General features: G+C 43.1%; 1 protein-coding gene across 3 annotated transcripts in view; it reads right to left on the minus strand.

The window, feature by feature from the left end:
- Positions 1 to 22,791, minus strand: part of STRN (striatin) — a 370,558-nt gene that overhangs the window by 109,138 nt on the left and 238,629 nt on the right. For all 3 annotated transcript variants that reach the window (XM_030196411.1, XM_030196410.1, XM_030196412.1), the window contains exon 8: positions 9,357 to 9,467. In XM_030196411.1, the coding sequence (XP_030052271.1) occupies positions 9,357 to 9,467 (111 nt within the window). The remainder of the gene's footprint in view (positions 1 to 9,356; positions 9,468 to 22,791) is intronic.

The raw sequence follows: 22,791 nt of genomic DNA on the forward strand, positions 1-22,791 counted from the left end.
CAAAGGTCCCTCGGGGTCAGCCCATTGAGCCGAAATAAGCTCTTGGATAGATTCATGCAAAGGAAAGGCTCGAGCAGGCTTTTTGGTACTAGCCATCCTAGGATTCACAGAGGAGGCTGTGCCACTGGCAGGGTCCTCAATAGAGAGAGCCTGCAGGGCATCAGAAATAAGCGCTGGCAGCTCATCATGGTGGAAAATCCTCACCGCGGAGGGATCGTCCAGATCCTGAGTCACTTCTGCACCAGACTCTGGCTCCTCAGACCATGAAGGCCTGCCAGAGTCCTCTGAATCCTCACAGCCCGACCACGGGGGGGGGGGGGGGGAATGGAGGTGCAGCACTCTCTGAAGGGGAATGAGCCCTTCTGCGCTTCATATTCTGCCAATTATCAGGGAATAATGCCTCAGAGGGCATACCCAGGCTAGAATCCACCGGGGGGGGGGGGGGCATTAGAAGAGACCCATGCCGGGCTTTGTGGGAGAGCTCTTTTAAGCATGTATGCTTTATGCATTAATAAGACAAAATCAGGGGAGAAAAACTCACCCTGGGCACCCGGATCTCTGCCGTGGCTAGTAGCTCCCATATCAGCCTCACTCCGAGGCCTCCCCCCAGGCTCAGGACTCTCCGTCTCAGCGGAGGTCGCGCCATGTGGTAAATTCAAAATGGCGCCTGCTGCCAGCTCAGAGCGTGAAGAATTGTCGCTCGCCATGCTCGGGCCAGCTCTAACGTCTGTACAGCACGATTTACAGAGCCCCGCTGCTGATCTGCGCTTGCCACAATTGGAACAGCGCTTTACTGTCTCCGCAGCCATCGCCGAAAAAGGCGGTAAAATTCAAAATCGCCCCAATCGCGGGCCAACCCTGGAGGAGTCAGAAAACACTCTTACCTCACTGGACCGAGTATCACAGCTCCGGTCCCACAGAAAAAGGCAAGGAAAAACCTCTGTTCCAGCATCTAAGCGCCAAAGCGCAACGCAACTTTTTTTTTTTTTTATTTAACGCTGTGAGGAAAGCAGAGGTAAATAGAACTCCGGAGGCTCAGGTGAGTGGGAAAGGCAGGGAAAGGGCGAACCTATGTGCCTGCATCCACTGTTGGTGGGGAAGGACAGGGAAAGCTAAGCAATGTGTCCACATCCACGGAGGTATGGGTAAGGCAGGGAAAGGGCGAACCTATGTGCCTTTAAAGTGAAGCTGCTATAGCCTCCAACACCCCTGCTAACAACTGGCAAAAGCACAGGAGCAACCTCCAGGCAGATTTTAGATGGAGCTCGAAGAAGCTGCAGCCACTCTGCTAGGGGGGAGAGAGAATACTGGAGAGAGGCAGTGGAGCAAGCTGGTATGAGGCACTGAAAAAAGTGTGCTCTCTATCTCCCTCTGCTGGTTGATGGACACAACCCATCTGTAATGGCTGCATCTGCTTGATGACAAGGAATAGAATGTTGGGTATTATTAGGAATGGTATGGAAAACAGGTGTGAGGATGTTATAATGCCGTTGTATCGCTCCATGGTGCGACCGCACCTTGAGTACTGTGTTCAATTCTGGTTGCCGCATCTCAAGAAAGATATAGTAGAATTGGAAAAGGTGCAGAGAAGGGCGACTAAAATGATAGCGGGGATGGGACGACTTCCCTATGAAGAATGACTAAGGAGGCTAGGGCTTTTCAGTTTGGAGAAGAGACGGCTGAGGGGAGACATGATAGAGGCTTATAAAATAATGAGTGGCGTGGAACAGATGGATGTGAAGCGTCTGTTCACGCTTTCCAAAAATACTAGGACTAGGGGGCATGCGATGAAACTACAGTGTAGTAAATTTAAAACAAACCGGAGAAAAGTTTTCTTCACCCAACGCATAATTAAACTCTGGAATTCGTTGCCGGAGAAAGTGGTGAAGGCGGTTAGCTTGGCAGAGTTTAAAAAGGGGTTAGACGGTTTCCTAAAGGACAAGTCCATAAACCACTACTAAATGAACTTGGGAAAAATCCACAATTCCAGGAACAACATGTATAGAATGTTTGTACGTTTGGGAAGCTTGCCAGGTGCCCTTGGCCTGGATTGGCCGCTGTTGTGGACAGGATGCTGGGCTCGATGGACCCTTGGTCTTTTCCCAGTGTGGCATTACTTATGTACTTATGAAAGATTACCAAACCAGTGCATGGCCTTTACAGAGAGCCTTGTGGAATTCAAAAGGAAGAAATGCCAAACATCTAAATATCTGTCAGGCTTCGAAAACCTATGAGGTGTCATGTTCCACAGGTGATGCTCAAAGACAAGAGGTCACAAAAGGAGGTTGGAAGAAAAGATGCTCAAAAGTAATGTGATGAAATGCTTTTCTACAGAAAGTTACAGATATCACATTATCTTAATGGATGGGCCATCATATCATGAATATTTATCACGTTAATTACCACTGCCCTCTTGTTTATAAGTGTAATCATTAGTCTGAAACTCCACTTTATTGTAACTTTTTTTAAAAATTATAATTGCATATAAAACCTTCTAGGTTTCCTCTCAACAGTGATCACCTATTAATGACTAAGAAAATAAATATTTTATAAGACATCTAGAATCATGGCCAAAGATATTCATAGTAATCTATATGAACCCATGTTTCAAATAAAGTTTTGGATCATGGAATCTCTCAAATCACATCACCGTTATTGCTCTCTTCACCAAATTACTTCCATTGCACTGCCTTTAAAAAAACAAAACAAAAAACCCCAAAATGAAACAGCTCAGTTTAAAAAAGTAATCAACACCAATAAGCTTAAGGAACACAATATGAATGGATGATTACAATTACCCAATATTGACTAGACAAATGCACATCAGGAAATGCTAGGGACAGAGAACAACACAGGGATGGGGACCAGCAGTAACAGCAGGGATGGGGCGCAGACAGAGCCCACGTTTGTCCCTGTGTCACTCTCTACTTTGAAGGCTGTTAATAAACTGGACAGTTATTTATGTTTGAATGATTCAGACGATAATGTTTTCATTTTTTGAAAAACAAGCAAAAGTGCTAGCCGCAACTAGCAAAATCTGCAAGGGGGATCCTATGTATTCCTGCTACCAGCACATCTTCTGAGAAGACATTTTCTACTGCGGGAAGACAGGAAAGCTAGACTGAATCCTGAGATTGTTTATGAGTTATTATTCATCCACAGATTTAAAAATCAAAACTGTGCTTCATAGGGCATATTTCTCCCCCGCTAGGGCATATAGAACGGGTTATACTTAGTGTCCTTAGACATTATAACAGGGTGGATTAGGATTCCTTGAGATAGTAGAAGTCAGCAATTGTTGGGGATTGAACAGTAGGGGGTTATTATAGTTGCTCATTATTGTTGTTTTCTAAGGGGGGTTATTATAGTTGCTCATTATTATTGTTTTTTATTTATAAACAGAAGCACAGAATATTGTTCCTTTTTATATATAAAATCATAAGTATTCAAGGCTTCGGCAGATGAGGACAGGGCGGGAATGGGGAGAGAGACTATAGGGACTGGGACAAACATTGTACCTGTATCATTCTCTAGCTAGGAAGTTAATTTCCTACATGAAATAAATGACTGCTTCATGGAGCAGAAGTTCAGGAATCAACAAGTGGGGGAGCTATTTCAGAACTAGTCCTTAGTAGAAAGCAGCATTTATTGTAAGATGTTAACTGTTTGCCATAGTGAAAACATGATAAAATCTGAGTTCAGTGGAATCATACACTTAAGGAAATCTACTGCATTAGTATTTAACTTTCAAAAGGGTAACTATGACAAAATGAGGAAAATGCCAAGATTATTAAGCATTTGCTACCCTGCCCTATGGGAACCTTCAGGATGGTTTACAGTCTAATACAGCTAAGATCAAGAGTTTACAAAACAAGACATGACTAGAGAGGATGGAACTACAATAGTGATAGTGCAGCAGGAGGGGTAGAAGAGACAAGGAGGGGAAAGCTCTACCATATCAGTATACACCCTGGACTGAAGAGAGGAAGGCATCAGCAAATAAGTATGTTTTGAGATCAGCCTTAAATTTCGAAAGATAAGTTTGCAACCTAAGAAAACCAGGGTCCTTGGACAGAGAAGACAATGTCTAGTATGTTCATGCAGTAATATGCAATAACTTGGAACAGTAAGCTGATTTTGCTGAGCGGATCTGAGGGATCTAGTTGAGAAATACGGAATTAGATCACGAGAGATAAGGTGGTTCGTCTTTCAAATATTCCATTAACCCAGACTGATTCTCTTCATATTGTGGGTGTTCACAGTTAGTGAGATAGGAGGTAAAGTGAACCGTTATAATATGATCCCGGAGATAGCAATAGACTGAAGGTGGTGAAGTAAAATTGAGTGAATGACCAGATCGAAGGCAGTGGAAAGATCTAGAGCAAGAACAACTGTTTTGGACTGATCAAGTTCACGATACAAAAATGTCATAATTCCCAGTACAGTGGTTTCAGTACTGTAGTATTGTCTGAAAGCAGTTTGATTGAGATGGCGCACAAGAGTTTTCAAAAGAAAATCCGTGAGCTGGGTGTGTACTACTGATTCAACACTTTTGGCAGTAAAAGAAAGATTGGCAACTGGGCGATAGTTATTAAGATCACTTTCTGCTCCTGAGGTAGCTTTGGCCTTGGGATAAATGGTGACCAGTTTCCAGACGTTGGGAACTGATCCCAAAGATAGACTAAGGGCAGTCATAGCATGAATAAAAGGGAGAAGGGATGCGAGAGATCGCTAAAGTAGACAAAATAGGGTCAGTTGGCGTTGTGGTCATTTTCATGTTTTTAATGATTTGACTTAACTCAGTGTTAGAAGGTATGTTAAATTGATTAAAGTTACTATATAGTACAGTGACATCAGCTGTAGAGGGAAAGGGTAGAGATGAACTCGAAGGAGAGAAACTTCTGCAAAGTGAAAACTTTAGTCAAAGTGGGTTGCTAAAGCTTGAGCTGAAGGCAGATTCACTGGAGACATTGATGTTAATTCATCTTCAAGCACACAAATGGTGCTAGCCTGAAGTCTCCCCACTTTGCAGGTGCAGAATTTGCATCTAGAGGCCAAGGTGGTAGGTCTGAATCCCAGCACAGCCAGTCAGCCATACTCAGGGAAGAATGGGGTAAAAGCTTGTACTAGTCAATATTTCCCCTGTACAAGTCGTTGGTGAGGCCCCACCTGGAGTATTATGTTCAGTTTTGGAGTCTGTATCTTGCTATGGATGTAAGAAGCCTTGAAGCAGTCCAGAGGAAGGTGACAAAAATAATATGGGGCTTGCGCCAAAAGACATATGAGAAGAGACTGGAAGACCTGAATATGTATACCCTAGAGGAGAGAAAGGACAAGGGAGATATAATACAGACATTTAAATACTTGAAATGTATTAATATAGAAACAAATATTTTCCAGAGAAGGGAAAATGGTAAAATTAGAGGACATGAATTGAGGTTGCGGGGTGGTAGACTCAGGAGTAATGTCAGAAAATTCTTTTTCATGGAGAGGGTAACTGATGCCTGGAATGCCCTCCCGAGGGAGGTAGTGGAGGAAAAAAAACTCTGGTGGAATTCAAAAATATGCAGGATGAACACAGAGAATCTCCAATTAGAAAATGAATGTTATAAAAAAAACAAAACTTAAAGGGTTGCATATGTGTTTGCATGTCAAGTGATGCTTAGATGGCATCTGTGGTTGTATCAACTAAGGCCAGTGCTGGGCTGGCTTGTATGGTCTGAGTCCCGCATATAGCAATCTGGTTGTGGGATGGGCTGGAGAGAACTTAGACAGAAACTCCAGTAATCTGGAATGTGAAGAAAGTGCTGGGCAGATTTCTACAGTCTGTGTCCTGCAAATGACAAGACAGATTTGGATAAAGCTTGAGTGCGCTTTAACTGCAACTCCAGTAGTTGGAACATAAGGACAGAGCCGGGCCGACTTCTACGGTGTATGTCCCAGAAACATCAAAGAAAGACCCTGATCAAGTATATAATAACAAGTTCACTGCTGATTTAATCTAATCTTGAACTGATAATAAATGTGACTGTTGGGCAGACTGGATGGACCGGACCATTCAGATCTTTACCTGCCATCACTTACTATGTTAACTTGGATAAAGGTGTTAGGTGCTTTAGTAAATGAAGGCAGAACAGTATGTCTTTTTAGCTGTTAAAATAGCAATGGTTAAAAAAATTTAAAAGAGCAGCTGCAAAGGTTAAAGAGTTTACATCAGGTGTGGGCATGGTTGAAAAATACGTTTTTGGATGCTCACACCAAATGCATCTTACATTTTAAAAAAAGGTGTAAGGAGCTGCTGATAATCCTGGGCCTAAAGGGCCTCCCTGTGTACATAACCTTCGCTTATGAGCTTGCGTCTTGATAATGTGCTCATCCAGAAAGAAAACTGCATCCTGATATGTGCCAAAGTGGACCCCGAGATATTCCAATTGTTACACAAGAGTCAAATGGCTCTTGGGTTAATTTACTACTCATTTCAAATATTTAACCAGGTGAACTACCTCTGCTGTGGCTGTACATATCAGCCAGTCACCCAGGTATGGATGAACCTAGATACTCTGTCTGCAGAGGTAGGCCGTCACTACCACCATGACCTTGAAAAAAAATCCAACTAAAAATTGTTTTTTATGTTGCAGGGGAGGCCCAGTGAGGGAAAGGGATGGGTACCACATGCCCCCCCCCTCCATATGCTGAGGGACCAAAGCCAGAAACAACAACAAGCTACAGCCTGAGTGTTAAACCTTGGGACTGAGGATAGTTAAGCACCTTCTCGTTCTACTGGGATAAGGGCTGAAGAGCAAAACCCAGGAGCAAATATCCCATGGACACAACCACAAGGGATGCAGACTGTGGACTACATCCTGGAGAGTCAGGCCCGGGACCTGCTACACCAGCCAAAACCAACCTACACCATCTGCTGGAGGTAGAGAAATATCGGAGAATTTCAGGTTGCATCAGCCCTTAAACTGGTGATATCACTGCAATAGTTTAGCATCCCTACCTCCATTTGCTGGAAAGGAGACTCAATCCATTGGTTTGGACTGATCTAGCTGAACAATAAAGAAACATGGATTCATGTCCATAGTGTGCATACACTTATCAAAATGGTTTTGTCTTTCCATCCATCACTAACATGTGCTTCTAATACTTTATTTTTAAACTTGTATTTGTTTAAATCTGCACAAAAACTTGCTATTCTACAAATGTTCTTTATAACTTTCACACCAGGTTCCTACGAGATTAAACAAACTGTTACCCAAAAGAAGCAGGTCCTATAAAGATTAGGAGAAAATCAGTACTCTAGCCCTTCAGGGGATCAGATGCAGCAAATATCAGTTAGATTTTCTTTAGCAAGATGCTCATTATAAGCAACCAAAGAGAAAAAAGTAAATCAATCACCAAGTTTTATATGTTGCAATATTCCTCAGTTCAATAAATAACCAAAACAGCCTGTGTGGGCATTTTTCTTACATTGCTAGAGAGATTGGTAGGCCAATTCATGAAGAAATTTGGCAGGAGCAGCTGAGATTTTCCTCTGTGCATAAGTGATTTCACAATTCTAAATTTCAGCGTAAAGGCCTACATTAATTTAAAATAGCTGGGTGTATAAGGAAAATATAAAAAATATATTTAGACCAGAATTCTTGAGTCTATGCACATTACATGAGTTAAAAAAAACACATGATGTACAAAAGAAACATTTCCACAATTTAAAAAGACAAAAAAAGAACCAAGACTGTGGCTCCAAGCCACACCAGCCAAAGACCTCTCCTGCCTGAGTTGCACCTGCAGCACCACTTAATTCCGCAGGCTCGCTTTGTTGATACTGCCGGCTCCCCCCATATATGCTCAGTTTGATCTGAACTGAGGAGGCGCGAGAGAATCAGCATTAGTGAAGTGCACCTACTGAATAAGTGCTGCAGCAGGCGCGACTCAGACAGGTCTTTGGCAATCCCACCAGCCAGGAAAGCAGAGGTGTCCCATGCCGAAAGTGGTGGCGGTGGGGAGTCCCTTCCGTGGCTACGCCACTGAGATTAACATGCTGCCAGAAAAGCTTTGCTGGTAGAATCCTTCCCGAATCAAATCTTGAGTTTTTCCCCTCTAATGTATATTCTAGAAGTTACAATTTTATGTATTACAGTTCTGAGAACTGTGCACCTAGATTCATAGCAGCAAGCTCTGTGGATGCTTGAACATTCCCAATATTGGGAAAACTCCTTGACTGTGTCCAGCAATGGGGTAATTTCCATTGGGTTTAGCACACCCAATCATTTTTGAAAAGTTGGCTCCTATGTCTAGATTTGAAAAGTATTTTTAAAATCCTTAATATAGATATACAAATACTTTTCTTTAATCAATAGGTATTTACTTCTAGAATTTGATTTTGAAACAGATTTTACATTTTGAACCTGTAAATTTCATATCATGAAAGAGAGAAAAACATGATACAGAGGGTTAGAAATTGTATTCCAGCAAAATATAATCAATATTTGGCTTCTAGAAAAATGTTTGAAAACTTGGATGTCTACATCAATCCTTCAAGCAAAATAGAAAGCAAGTTGAAGAAAACTTAAGGCCAAATCTGAAAACTTCGCAATGACTAACGATAACCAGAGCTATGCTGATTTCGAGTCCTGTATAATATATAATGATAAAAAATTGCACGGTGGTGAATGCAAATAAAACACAGGGGTACAAATTAATTTTTCCCTTCTAACAGTAAGATTATATCTTAAAATGAAAGTGGGAAATAACTTTATAAAACAAATGTAGCTTTTAATTTAACGCAATACCAACAACTAGATCCCTAGCTTATTTATTGGCCTGTTGCTTCCTTCCTGAATTTTATTTCTAGACCTTTGTGTCTTCCATTTTATTTTTTATACATCTATACACTATGTCAAAGTGACCGTAAAAGGGTCTGATGACAACCAGTAAAGTGTACCTCACTGCTACTGGTGGGCCTGGCTATACAAAAGCAGTTTTCATACACTGTGACTTATTTCCTTTTTAAACTGGATTATATTTTTAAAATGCTGCTAGTGCTTCTCTTTACAAAGATGTTCAAATTTTGCAAAGATGCCTAAATTTTCATTCTTAAATCTTCCCATTATACATCGCTACAAGAGGTTACCACCCAGATTCAAAAGCATGCTGTTCAAGCAGGTTATTAAATGATTATTAATTTCAACCCCTGAAAAATGTAAAAAGTAGAAAGATCGGAGAAGGAGCAGCAAAGTAAAAGAGTAAGTGATTTAGGAAAACATTGAAAAGAAAGACAGTTTTCTGTGGGTGATGAGGGAATGTGAAAATGAGGGAAGGAATGATTTTAAGATGCAATGTTTTCCACTTACTCTTCACCCCCTTTTTCCCCTTGCGCTCCTTTTTGTATTGTTCCTTGAGTTTGGTTATTACTCCCTGATCCACATTCCAGGCTTCGGGTATGAGACATTGGTCTTCCTTTTCTAAAGGGAGTGAAACAAATGAAATATATTCTTTTTCAATTAAAAATTCTGGTTTACATAATCACTGAGGCAACTATTTTTACAATCTTGTTTGGAAAAAAATCCTAACCCACAAATTCCTGTGAACAACTCTGTAGACAAGTGATGGCAAACATTATTTATCAAGTCATTGCTGCCTGGATTCTTAGTTACTTAGGATGCCAACAGAAACCACTTACATAACATGAAAACTTTCTCAAATACAAAAGTATAAAAAATGTAGTCTGCTTTATTTTGAGAAACAATTACAAACGGGAATCTAACAAACTTCCGAAAACTACTGAAGACCCATCTCTTTAACAAGGCTTAAAACAAAGATCAACCAATATGAATATACATAACTCCTCCACACATAGTTAGAACTGTCTTATAATATCTGCTTGTTCTACTACTATCATGTCTTATTGTTACCATGTTGCCAAACATTCTTCTGTAACACTAAACGCCTATTTTCTATTATATTTCCACTACTCATGATGTATTGTAAGCCACATTGAGCCTGCAAAAAGGTGGAAAATGTGGGATACAAATGCAATAAATAAATAATTAAATATCCCCTTTTTTTCTCTTTACAGAAGGCACTTCTGCATTTCAACATATTCTACCATCTTACTATTGGGTCCACAGGCAATATAGGGGTGCGAACAATTGAGACGGAAAAATTGGATTGTTTACATAGAGAATGTAAGGTAATAAAATAATTCTATCGAATTTGCATAAAAGTTCTCACCAGATATGTAGCACATTATAGGGTCTTAACCTGAAGATGTTTCTTGCTCTCTTCTTCTTTAAATGCCACTGGCATTCATCATCAACCTATCATACCCATCAGTATTGCAAAATCTCTTCCCATTACTTTTTCTACATCTCTGAATGACAGCCCTGCTCCTTAGATACAATATTGATCTCAGGTGGCAACACAGACATTTCCTTAGCGTCCCTCCGGACCGGCCCTGAATGAGACTGATGGGTTGTGCACGCCTTCCAGCAGGTGGAGACTGAGAAAAAAAACTGCGACTTGTATAATTATAGTACAGCAAGAAGCCCTCACTGGATGCCCACCGGAAGGGTGGAAGGCCAGATGTTAGGACTCAGGCTGTAAAAATACCAGCTAGGTTTAAAAATCTATGACTGGCTGAGCAAGGACTTGCTTTTCCTGCAAGTTAATATGTGTTCTACCCTAAGATCTATCCACTGGAATAGTGGTAGGCTAAGCTACATAGCTTATCCACTGGAATAGTGGTAGGCCAAGCTACATAGCTTTGAAACCTGGTGCAACTTCCAAATAGAGTGTAACACACATATAATGAAGAAATTAAAGACAGTAATGATAAAAAGATTGGTTCATAACACGGAGTCTGTCTTTATAAGATGGCACTCAGATATATCCAAATTTAGATATCTTCATAAAAAAGTTGTTTTTTTATGAATAAACAGACTCTAGCGAGCCAATAAGAGCCCTTGCCGGCTAGAGAAAGATCCAGTAAGCTCAGTCTCCAGCAGGTGGAAGGTGGTGAGCCCTTCAGTCTCAATCTTTTCTTTCTGTTCTGTAGTTTTGTCTTTCTGGTTAAAGGGCTTGGATTGTTTAATTTATTGCTGTTTTTTCCTGTGCATTTTTAAAAAAAACTGGTCTTTGGAAGCAGAGGCCCGTGGGGGGTCTCTCTTAGTGCCTCGGTGGTGTTACACTCGGAAGGCTGAGTCCCTCCCCCCATATCCTCCCTGTTTAATGTGGTGCTGGCTAGTTTAATCTATTGCTAGCATTCTCTATTTAAAAATAATAGAAGAATTACCTCAAGCTCCTCAAGGGGGGGAGCTTTAGAGGTGGGGAGAGGCAGCTACTTAAAAAAATATATATATACATATATTTTGGGCCACCCTGTCTGCTGTCTTTGGCAGAGCCATTCTTTGGTCTATTTATCTTATCGAGCAGGGCAGCTCCTTCGCGGTTTGCGTCTTTGCCTTTCAGTGGGATCACCTGTTTTTGGTGATCAGCAATGTCGGAAAAACTCCGCCACTGTTCAGTCTGTCAGCGGCAGGGTCTTGGTGCGGCGGGGGTGTGCAAGTACTGCACTGCTGTGGAGGACCAGGGTGCAGGAGCCGGTAAATCGATGGCGCCGCCGGGGGGGGGGGGGGGGGGTCCCGATTCCATGGTTTTGGGGGCAGTTATCTCTCCCGGTTACCATTTCGGCGGGAAACACCGCCATTTTGGATGTCGCGCCATCTGTGGCTCCTCAGGCCCCTCTTGCTGCTGTGCTTGTACCTGCTTTACAAACGTCTGTTTTGCCAGCAGGGGAAGGTGGTTTTCCTCCTGAATTTGTGGTGCAGATGTACCAGGCTTTTCTCCTGTACAAGGCTGCGCTGGGGGACCCTCCCGGGAGAAGGTCCCTGGAGGGTGCTTCTGTGACTAAGAAAAGGAAGCCAATATAATCCCTAGATACAATTTCTTAAAATAGGAATTTTAATGCCATCAGAGCAGAAAAGTTTAGGAAAATCTGAGTTAATGGAGCCTGAAAGAAAAAGAACCAGAATTTTTGCAGTATATAAACTCAATTATTTGCTGAAATCAGGTTTTCACCGTTCATAGAAAAATTATAAAATAGTATCTTGCTGTACATCGCCATCAGTTAATTCTTTCAAAAAGGAGGTAAATAAATCCTAATAAATAACAGTATCTGAAATTGAATGCTTAATTGGAAAATAGAATTGTATATCATCAGCAAAAAGCTGGTAACTAATCCCCAGATATTCAAGCAATATGCACACTGGAACTATATAAACATTAAAAAGCTCAGCAGGAAGGTGAGCCGAGAGAGTACGTGAGTTTTGGCGCTGACGTTTCTGTGCTCGTCATAGCTAAAACAACAACACCCCCCCCCCCCCCCCCCACACACGCCACTTCTCAGGAAAATGGCCCTGCCTGCTCACAGATATGCAGCTGGGGGTCCTTGAGCAGAAGGAAAATGTGGGCCATCACAGGAGGTGTCTGTGAGCAAGGGTAGAACAGACTTCCTGAAGAACTGTCCTCCCTCATAGGCACCGCCTTGGGCAGCCCATTTTTCCCTTCTGCTCAAGGATCCCTGATTGCTCCCGAGAACCACCTCGCACAGCAGCGAGCAGGCAGGGGTCCTTCACCTGCTTATTGGCATGTGTGGTGGGGGAGTGAAACCGTTCCCCCATCCATGGCGGTTGTTGCCCCCAGCTGATCCCAAGAACCGCCCTGCTGCAGAGCAGCGAGTAGGCAGGGGCCCTGTTCCTGAGAAATAGCAGAAATAGAAACAGGCAATGAAGACAGATAAGACCATATGTCCTATTCAGTCTGTCCATGCATATCATGCATTCTCTCTTCCTCCCTCTTTAAGAGATCCCAGATGCCTGACCCATGCTTTCTTGAATTCAGAGATAGTCCTCATCTCCATCACCTCCACCACGAATTCACCACCCTTTCCGTAAAGTAGCATTTCCTTAGATTACTTTTGAGTCTACCCCACTTCAACTTCATCTTATGCCCTCTCGTTCCAGAGTTTCCTTTCAGTTGAAAGAGACCTGCCTCCTGTGCATTTATGTCTATCAAATCTCCTCTCTCTCATCTTTCTTCCAAAATATACATACTGAGGTCTATGAGTCTGTCTCTATATGCTTTATGATGAAGCATAACTGAACATTTTAGTAGCTGCTCAATGGACTGACTCCATCCTGGTTATATCTTTTTGAAAGTGCGGTCTTCAGAACTGCACAGTACTCTAATGGAGCCTCACCAGAAACTTATTCAGAGACACTATCACCTCCTTATTCCTGCTGGCCATTCCTCTTCCTATGTACCCAAGCATCCTTCTGGCTTTGGGCATTGCCCTGTCTACCTGTTTGGCTACCTTAAGACTGCCAGCAAAGATCACCCCCAAGTCTCACTCTTCTTTTGAGCACAGAAGTACTTCTCCTCCTAAATGGCATTGCTCCCTTGGGTTTCTGTAGCTCAAGTACATGACCCTGCATTTTTCAGCATTAAATCTTATTTGCCAATTTCTGGTCCATTTTTCTAGCTTAGCTAGATCTCTCCTTACGCTAGCCACCCCATCAGGGGTGTCTACCTATTACAGAGTTTTGTATGATCTGCAAAGAGGTAAATCTTACTCAACAGCTCTTCCACAATATCACTCACAAAGATGTTAAAAAGAGCCGGGCCAAGGTCTGATCCCTGCGATACACCATTGGTAACATCCTTTTCCTCTGAGTGAATTCCATTTACCACCACCCTCTGTCTTCTTTTGCTTAACCAGTTTCTAACTCAGTTAAGTGACACTTCAGTCCAGACTGATGGTGCTCAGTCTATGTCACCCATGTGGAACTGTGTCAAAGGCTTTACTGAAATTTAAGTACACCACATCTAGTGAACTGCCTAATACAAACTATTTGGTCAGCCAAGCAAAGAAATTAATCAGATTAGTCTGACAAGACCTTTCTCTAATAAAATCAAGCTGCCTCAGGTCCTGCAATCCATTTGATTCCAGAAACTTCTCTGTCCTCCATTTTAGATCAGTCCGTTAATTTATTCACTACAGAGGTAAGACCAAAATTATTGTAGCCATAAGTTCTGTGCTGTGAGAGCAGTGCAGAACTACTGGTGCTGAAACAGCAACAACAAAATGTCCTACTTCCAAGCTGAGACACTACTGGTTGGATCCCTGTCCAAGCTAATTTTTTTGAACCTACTTTAACTTGAAACAGTCGATTATTCAAAAACAAGGCAACTGCATTATTCTAATTTGTGTCAAAGTGTGGCAGTGATATAGTTTATGGTTTATTAAACTTGAAATACCATCATTCCTGGCAGCATGAGTAGTTTACTAATTAAAATTAAAATGAGGAAAGGAATGCCATTTTAAAAGGAAAGAGTAAAACAGAGGAATAGGAATTGTCAGGCTGCTTCTTCCCCAACTTCACTGGTCAATATAAATCTTCTGGATGGCTCTGTACGCAATGCTAGAAGGATAGAATTCCAATCAGGGGAAGTTTGATTCAAAGTATGTATGTATACAGGAGGAACATGCAACCAGCCATCATGTAGAGAGCAATGTGCTCTTTGTGGATTACGCAGTGTTACGACAATTGCTAGGAATAAGGGGACACCAGTATGCAAAACTGAGCCAATGTAAAAATTCTGAATTCGATACAGGATTGTATGGGCAACCAATGGTTCAAAAGGGGTGTAATGTGATCCTGTCTCTGCATGACAGGGAATTCTTATGGCCATATTTTGCACAGTTTGTAAATGACTAATAAGATAAGTGTATGGTAGTCCAGAATAAGCAATGTTACAACAAAGTGTAAGGCAAGCAATTAGGGCTTAAAGCAGAGTGTTTTTTTTAGGTAACTGTGTAAACAATGAAACTGTCTCAATGGAAGATATATATATATATATATATATATATATACACACACACACACACACACACACACAGAAAGCAAGAGGGTCTCAGCATTCTCTTTATGTTTAAACCCACACTGAAATCTTAGGGGGCTTTACATATTCCCACTCCAATAGCAACTTAATTAAGAAATCACCAATAAGATGCAGGAAGCAGTCTAGTGTAGTGAGATGGAGGCTATCCGGTCTTTTGAACTGTCACATGTTTGATTATCTCCCAGTTGGTATGAAGTCATATATATGTACTCAGTGCAAAGAGCTCCTAGCACTCAGGAAATGAGTCCAATCTCTGAAGGCTAGAAGAGCAGACTTGGAGGAGCTGAGGCAGAGATTTATAGAGGCGGCCTACAGGGACATGGAAGAGAAGCCCAACCTCTAGTCTGGAATCCTCTGTGCTGCCATGGAGAAGAAAAGTCTCCCAAAGGGACAGCATAACTGTGGAGGATATTGCATCCCTTCCAAGTGATGCACTATCCTCTCTCATCAAGGATATCTCTCCAGAGACTTCTGCCCAGGAGGGAAGGGTTAGGACAGCCGTTATAGTTGGAAATTCGATCATTACACATGTAGATAGCTGGGTGGCTGTTGGACATGAGGATCGCCTGGTCACTTTCCTGCCTGGTGCAAAGATAACAGACCTCAAGCAGCACCTAGATAAGATTTTTAGACAGTGCTAGGGAGCAGCTTGCTCTCTTGGTACATGTGGGTACCAATGACATAGGAAAATGTGAGAGGGATGCTCTGGAAGTCAAATTTAGGCCCCTAGATAGAAAGCTGAAATCCAGAACCTCCATGGTAGCATCATCAGAAGTGCTCCCCATTCTACATGAAGGACCCAAGAGACAGGCAGAGCTCCAGAGTCTCAAAGCGTGGATGAGGTGATAGTGAGTAAAATAGGGCATCCTGATAGCGAGGTTGAAATAGAGACCATAGTAGACCAGGTGTCTTTAAATAAAGAGCAAACAGATTTTATGTTTAAATCATGTTTATTGCATGGCTCAAAACACAACACATAACAAAATTCAAAGTTTTCTGCCACACATTCAAATTAACAATTCAACCTCTCCCCCCCCCCCCTTTTGCACATGCCTGTCCCCCCAGTTATCCCCTGTTCCCATGCCCCCTCCTATCTTCCACCCCTCCCCGATACCGTCAACTTCATTACAACATACTGTGTGTGTGTGTGTGTGTGTGCGCGCACACATGTACTTAGTTAAGAATCCTGTTTCTTGCTCTTGGTTGTAAGGTGTCCCAGAATTACTCCCAAGACCTCTGAAGAACTTTCTTCCTTTAAGTCCAGGGTTGCAACTCCACATCTCTCCATCTTCAATAGCTCAATCATGTGAACTCTCCACACCACCAACGAGGGAACCTCCTGTTCTCTCCAGAACAACAGTATAGCTTGTTTTCCCACCAGGACTGCTTTTTTCAGAAACCGGAGAAACCCCGGCTGAGCTAGCTTCACATATTGAAACTTCTCAAACATCAATAATGGGTGTCTCTGCACCTTACATCCCCACTGTGTGTGTATTTCTGACAGTATCTGAGCCCAGAAAGTCGCTATGTATTTACATGTCCAAAACATATGTCCGAGAGTGGCCAGATCCTTTCCACACTTGAGACATGCCCGACTCCCCGAATCCTGCTTTATTCGCCCAGATTGGGGAGATATATAGCGAAGCACAAATTTATATTGGAGTTCCCAAAACTTAATAAATGGGGAGCTTACTTAGATAGTCTGTACATATCTCCAAAATTGATCCTCCGACACCTCTGCACCCAGCTCTGCTGTCCAGGCACTCACTTTTCTTGTGCAGTCCAGATCTGCTGTGGTATCTTGCATAAATCTGTGGTAGAACCTTAGAGGAACCCTGTTCTGCGCACCCAGCGTGAGGACAGAGCTGAGGATATCTTGTACATCTTCGCATAAATTAACCCAACCCAAGAAGGCTAATGTTGCACCTGCATGTATGCAAAGAAGTCCAGTTGTGGCACCGCATACTCTCTCTGCAAAGTTGTAAAGGATTTGATTTTTCCTTCCTCATCTACCAACTGATAAATATAGGGAACACCCAGGACCTCGCCAGCGTGCAAAGGCCGCTGACGTGGACCCTTCCGGAAAATCAGGGTTATGATGCAGTGCCACAAAAGGAGTCACCGTCGCCGTGAAGCCATGCCTTCTATATAGCCACCTCCAGGCTGCCCTAGCTGTGGCTATTAACAAGTTCCCAGATATTCCCCTCTGTGACATGGACCCTGGCGCATGTAGCAGCCAGCTCAAGCGTACCATGGGAGACATGCCCTGTTCTATCTGTGTTGCAGTGAAGTCCCGCTGCCCAGTTAGCCAATCCCTCACATGCCTCAAGGAACACGACACTGTTAGGTACCGGATATTGAGCAGCCCCATTCCCCCCTGATCTCTTGGCTTCTGCAACACATTTATTGGAAGCCTGGGATGCCTGCCCCTCCATAGGAACTGCTGTATTGTCTTATGCAATAGTTTCTCTTCTCTCTGTCTCAGAAACAGTGGTAACACCTGAAACACATAAAGCCATCTGGGTACCTCCATCATATTAACTAACCCTATTCTTCCTGTTAAAGAGAGTGGGCAGTCACCCCAAAGCCATAAAGTGTGTCTGGTCCTTTCTAATAGGGCCCCTACATTTTTCCCATACAACATGTTCAGATCTGCTGGTATTATAGTTCCTAAATACTTCAATTGCCCTTCTGCCCATTTTAAGGGGCATTGCCCTTGCCAAGCTTTCTTCAAGCCTGGGCTCAGCGGCATTGCCAATGATTTTTCAAGGTTTAAAACCCCGCAAGTTCTCCATAACAAGCTATTCTACTAAGGAGATGTTCTAATGAAGCCTGGGCGGAACTCAAAAGCAACAGCAGGTCATCGGCGTACGCAAGACCTTTTATCGGGTGTCCCCACAAAGTCATTCCTTTGATATCCTCATTTAATCTGATGTTACATAATAGCGGCTCTAATGAGAGGGTGAACAGTAACGGGGAGAGCAGGCATCCCTGCCTGGTACCGCATCCAATCTCAAATTCTTTTGTCCTTACCCCATTAACCAGTACCAGGGCTGTGGGCTCCAAATACAGGGCCAGAATTGCTTGCATATACCAGCCCCTCATCCCTACCCAGTGTAGCGTCTCAAACAGGAACGTCCAGTATACACGGTCAAATGCCCATTCGGCATCCAGACTCACCACCAGGCCCCCCATCTCTCTCCCCCCGGCGCTTGCAACATTGCTGATATGAGCTTGTGTACGTTCTGCACTGAGTGTCTCCCCCGCACAAATCCTACTTGATCATCTTTTATCTGTCGCCCCAACACAGAAGCTAGCCTGTCTGCCAGCATTCGCGACAGGATTTTAACATCCACATTAATCAGTGATGTGGGTCTAAACGATCCTGGCAGTAGTGGATGCCTTCCCGCTTTAGGTATCAAGCTTATCAGCGCCATGTTTGCATGTATAGGGAAGCGACCCTCCTCAACCACATCTCTGTAAAAATCTAATAAGGGGCCCAACAATTGCACCCGCAAGAGTTTGTAGAACTCCCCTGTGTACCCATCCGGTCCCGGCGCCGAGTGCGCTTTCAAGGCTGTAATCGCTCTCTGCAGCTCCTTTGCCATGACCGGACCATTAAGGGATTCCACATCTTCCTCTGTCAATTTTGGCATGCCTGCTTTCTTTAAATATTCAGAGATGGCCTTTCGAATATCTGCCTCCTCTTTGGGTTTCGCATATAATGTTGCAAAATGTTGCCTGAATGCCTCCGCGATGCTTTCCAATCTATTTGTAACCACCCCCGTACTCAACCTCACCCGTGAATGGGCCTTGCGTATCCCTTTCACTAAGCGCCATTAAGCCTCCCGTTTTCTCCCCATATTTGTAAAATCTATACTTTCTGTAAACTAACAACCGTTGCATTTTTTTCATGTATTAAACTGTTCAGTGCCACTGTGGTCGCCCTTAATACTTCATACGCCCCTTGATTGGGAGATGTTATGTACTTCTGTTTTTTTCTTTTCTAAGGCGTCTTTCCAGCTCTACTATACCCTGCGAAATGCGTTTATTACGCCGGCTCACAATAATGTCCCCTCTCAGCACCGCTTTTGCCATGGACCAGAAGAGGCCTGGATCTTCTGCATGGCCCTGATTAAATTTGCAGTACTCCTCCCACCTTGCCTGCAAATACTTTGCAAAATTCTGTGATACAAACAGATATGAGGGGAACCGCCACCCTGCGCCTTGTTTGAAATAATCTACTGCTTCTAGGTCCACCCATATTAATGAGTGATCTGAGATCTCCTCAGGCCCAATTTCTGCCCGTAACACTTGGGAAAACATGTTTTGTGAGACAAGCATATAATCCAATCTTGACTGGGTGTGGTGAACTCTGGATGTGTGCGTATAGTCCTGTTCCCCTACATGCAACAACCTCCACGAGTCTAATAACTCCTGCCCCTGCATGAATGCCACCAGCTTGACTGCTCCGCTGGATACCTGTGAACTCACGGGCTCCGACCTGTCTTTCTCCGGGTCTAAAACCTGATTCTCAAGGGCCAGCAAGCCTAACTGAAGTTTTAGATAGTGGGACATCCAGTAGCTGCTGCAGTTAGTTTTTAGCTTGCCTACAGGAAGCAGAAATACAGTGACACAACCATCATTTATGTAAATATATGCGTAATCACCTTCCCTTCCCCCCAACACAATGGATAGAAAGATGGGTCTAAGTTACTATTACATACAGAGCACCTATATGTCCAATGCAACAGTTTAGCAACCATTTCAGTTCTTACAACATCTTACTCTGAGCACCTGTCCACTTTCTCTGTCAATTGATTTTCTCTGGTTCTAATTGCAACCTGTCCACTTTCTCTGTCAATTGATTTTCTCTGGTTCTAATTGCAAATCTTTACTTCAAAGTACAGCAAGTGTGATATGATCTGCCTCAGTCTAACAAGTATCCACACAACCATATCAGACACAACCATGTTAGCAGTTTTGAGAGGAAATACTATCAGGCTTATTTTCGAAAGAGAAGGGCATCCATCTTCCGACACAAATTGGGAGATGGGCGCCCTTCTCTCAGGAGTGCACAAATCGGCATAATCGAAAGCTGATTTTGGGCGTCCTCAACTGCTTCCCGTTGCGGGGATGACCAAAGTTCACAGGGGCGTGTCGGCACCGTAGCGAAGGCGAGACTGAGGCGTGATTAAGAGATGGGCGTCCTCGGCTGATAATGGAAAAAAGAAGGGCGTCCCTGACGAGCACTTGGCCGACTTTACTTAGTCCATTTTTCCTTGTGACCAAGCCTCAAAAAGGTGCCCGAACTGACCAGATGACCTCCCCTTGCTCCCCCAGTGGTCACCAACTCCCTCCCACCCTAAAAAAAAAAAAAAAAAAAACGTTAAAAAAATTTTTTTGACAGCCTCTATGCCAGCCTCAAATGTTCATACCCACCTCCAGGACAGCAGTATGCAGGTCCCTGGAGCAGTTTTAGTGGGTGCAGTGCTCTTCAGGCAGGCGGACCCAGGCCCATCCCCCCCCTACCTGTTACACTTGTGGTGGTAAATGTGAGCCCTCCAAAGCCCACCCGAAACCCACTGTACCCACATGTAGGTGCCCCCCTTCACACCTTAGGGCTACGATAGTGGTGTAAAGTTGTGGGGAGTGGGTTTTGAGGGGGTTTTAGGCGGCTATGCACCCAAGGTCAGGGAGCTATGCACCTGGGAGCAATTTGTGAAGTCTACTGCAGTGCACCCTAGAATGGGGACCAGTGCACTACAAATTCTGGCTCCTCCCACAACCAAAGGGCTTGGATTTGGTCGTTTTTGAGATGTGCGTCCTCTGTTTCCATTATGGCTGATAACCGTGGACGACCATCTCTAAGGTCGACCTAAATGTTGAGATTTGGGTGTCCCCTTATATTAAATTTTCCACAATCTCAATACGTTAATCCAAGAGATATGTTCTTAAAAGAGAACTTTAAATATTCAGATCAGTCTCTTCCACCTCTATAGAAATTATACTATCTAGAAGTTAAATCAACCCAACAAGATGTAAATGTACAACAAAAAGATCCAACACAATAGGATATCTCAACAGAAACACTCAATATTACAGACTTTCTAGAACAATCTAAAGAGGAAATTAAAACTAGAGCAACCCTAATTGTTTCATTTGTATTCCTTCAAGACAAAGAGGCATTACTAAGGCTTTATTTCAAAAATATTCATCCTGAATTTATGGGAAGCAAAGTTTCAATTTTCCCGGACATTTCCAGATGGACTCAACAGAGGAGGAAGACGTTTCTGGAAATGAAACAAGAATCTATTGCGATCAATGCATGTTTCCAATTGAGATTTCCCTGCAAATGTCTATTGTTTTATAAAGATAAAAGATACCTTTTCTTTGAACCAGAACAGTTATGCAATTTTTTGAATATGCAAGGTAATAAGGAAATGAACCAGATGTGAAGCGGTTTTAATTTGATAGGGGTTACCGCCTGCTTCTTTTTTTCTGTTTTCTTTGTTATAATTAAGCTTTTTAAGGCCAGCTTCCTCTGGAATATCTATCGGATTTTCTCCTTATTTGTGGACTGTTACAACCAATACTTTACTCTATGGATATTGTGAGAAGGAAGAGGTTGTCCTACCCTGGTTAGGCCCCTAGAGGGCGCTGTTCCCCTAAAATGTCCAGAGAGAAGGGCTGGGTGAGTCACTAAAGGGAGCCAGTAAGGGGTGTATAGCAGGAGGTCGCTAGGACCGAGGAGAGTCCTGGGGATAGAAACAGGTGCAGCAGGTTATGGGCTGGGTCCTGTTGGGCCATTAACCACTTAATACCCCAACTGAGTGTGAGGGAAGAGGAGAGCTAGCAGCTAAAGAAGAGAGCTGGTAGCTGAAGCAGAAGGATCCCCAGGAGAAGTACTGGCTGAGCCCTTTGGACTGGTGGTGAACTGTGTGCAAAGCAAGGAAGCTGGCTGGGGTAAGAAGGCCCTAGAGTGTCAGGTATAAGAACTGTGTGTTACAAAGAAGGACTGAGTTAATACGGCTGGGGTAAGAAGGCCCTAGAGTATCAAGTATAAGCACTGTGTGCTACAAGGAAGGACTGTGTGTCCAGGACTGAGTTAGTACTGAGCCCAGATGCCTGTGTGGGAGGGCTCAGGGGGAAGAAATCTGTTGGGTATTGAACTGTGCAAGAAGAAATGTTTAAGCTGGAAGATTGCACTGAGTAGGAAGAAATGGTTAAGCTGGAAGAACTGTTTAAGCTTGTGAAAGTGTTTTAAGCGAAAAGAAGTGTGTCCCAGAGGCTGGAATAAAGATTTGTATGAGAAAAATCCTGTTGATGAGACCTGACTATGTTTGCCTTTTTGAGAACCAGGTCACCCCGAGTAGAAAGGGGTAGTAGGCTAATTTGCATACAATCTGCATACTGAGAACCAGCTCACCCTGAGTGAAAGAGGGACCTGGGATCCTGAGGTGGGAGCTTCATCTTCATAATAGCCTCATTTTCACAATATATATTTTTTGTTCTTGATGAATGTTATTCAATTATTGGCATATCTTACAAAGATTGTTATATCTTTGTATTAAAAGAAAAAGAGATTTGGGCGTCCACGACCATATTATTAAAACGAAATATGGACTCCCATCTTGTTTCGATAATATGGGCTTCCCCGCCCCTTCCCAGGGCCGTCCTGTGAGGACGCCCTCATGAAAACTTGGGCGCCCGTTCAATTATGCCCCTCTATGTCTACTTGGTAAATGTTCAATATCAAATATCAGAGTTGAAACCATTCTGTATGGAAAAACCAGCCAAAATTCCTCAGGGGTTATGTCAGACTTA

This window comes from Microcaecilia unicolor, chromosome 3 (genome assembly GCF_901765095.1).
Source record: "Microcaecilia unicolor chromosome 3, aMicUni1.1, whole genome shotgun sequence".
In the NCBI taxonomy this organism is placed as follows: Eukaryota; Metazoa; Chordata; class Amphibia; order Gymnophiona; family Siphonopidae; genus Microcaecilia; species Microcaecilia unicolor.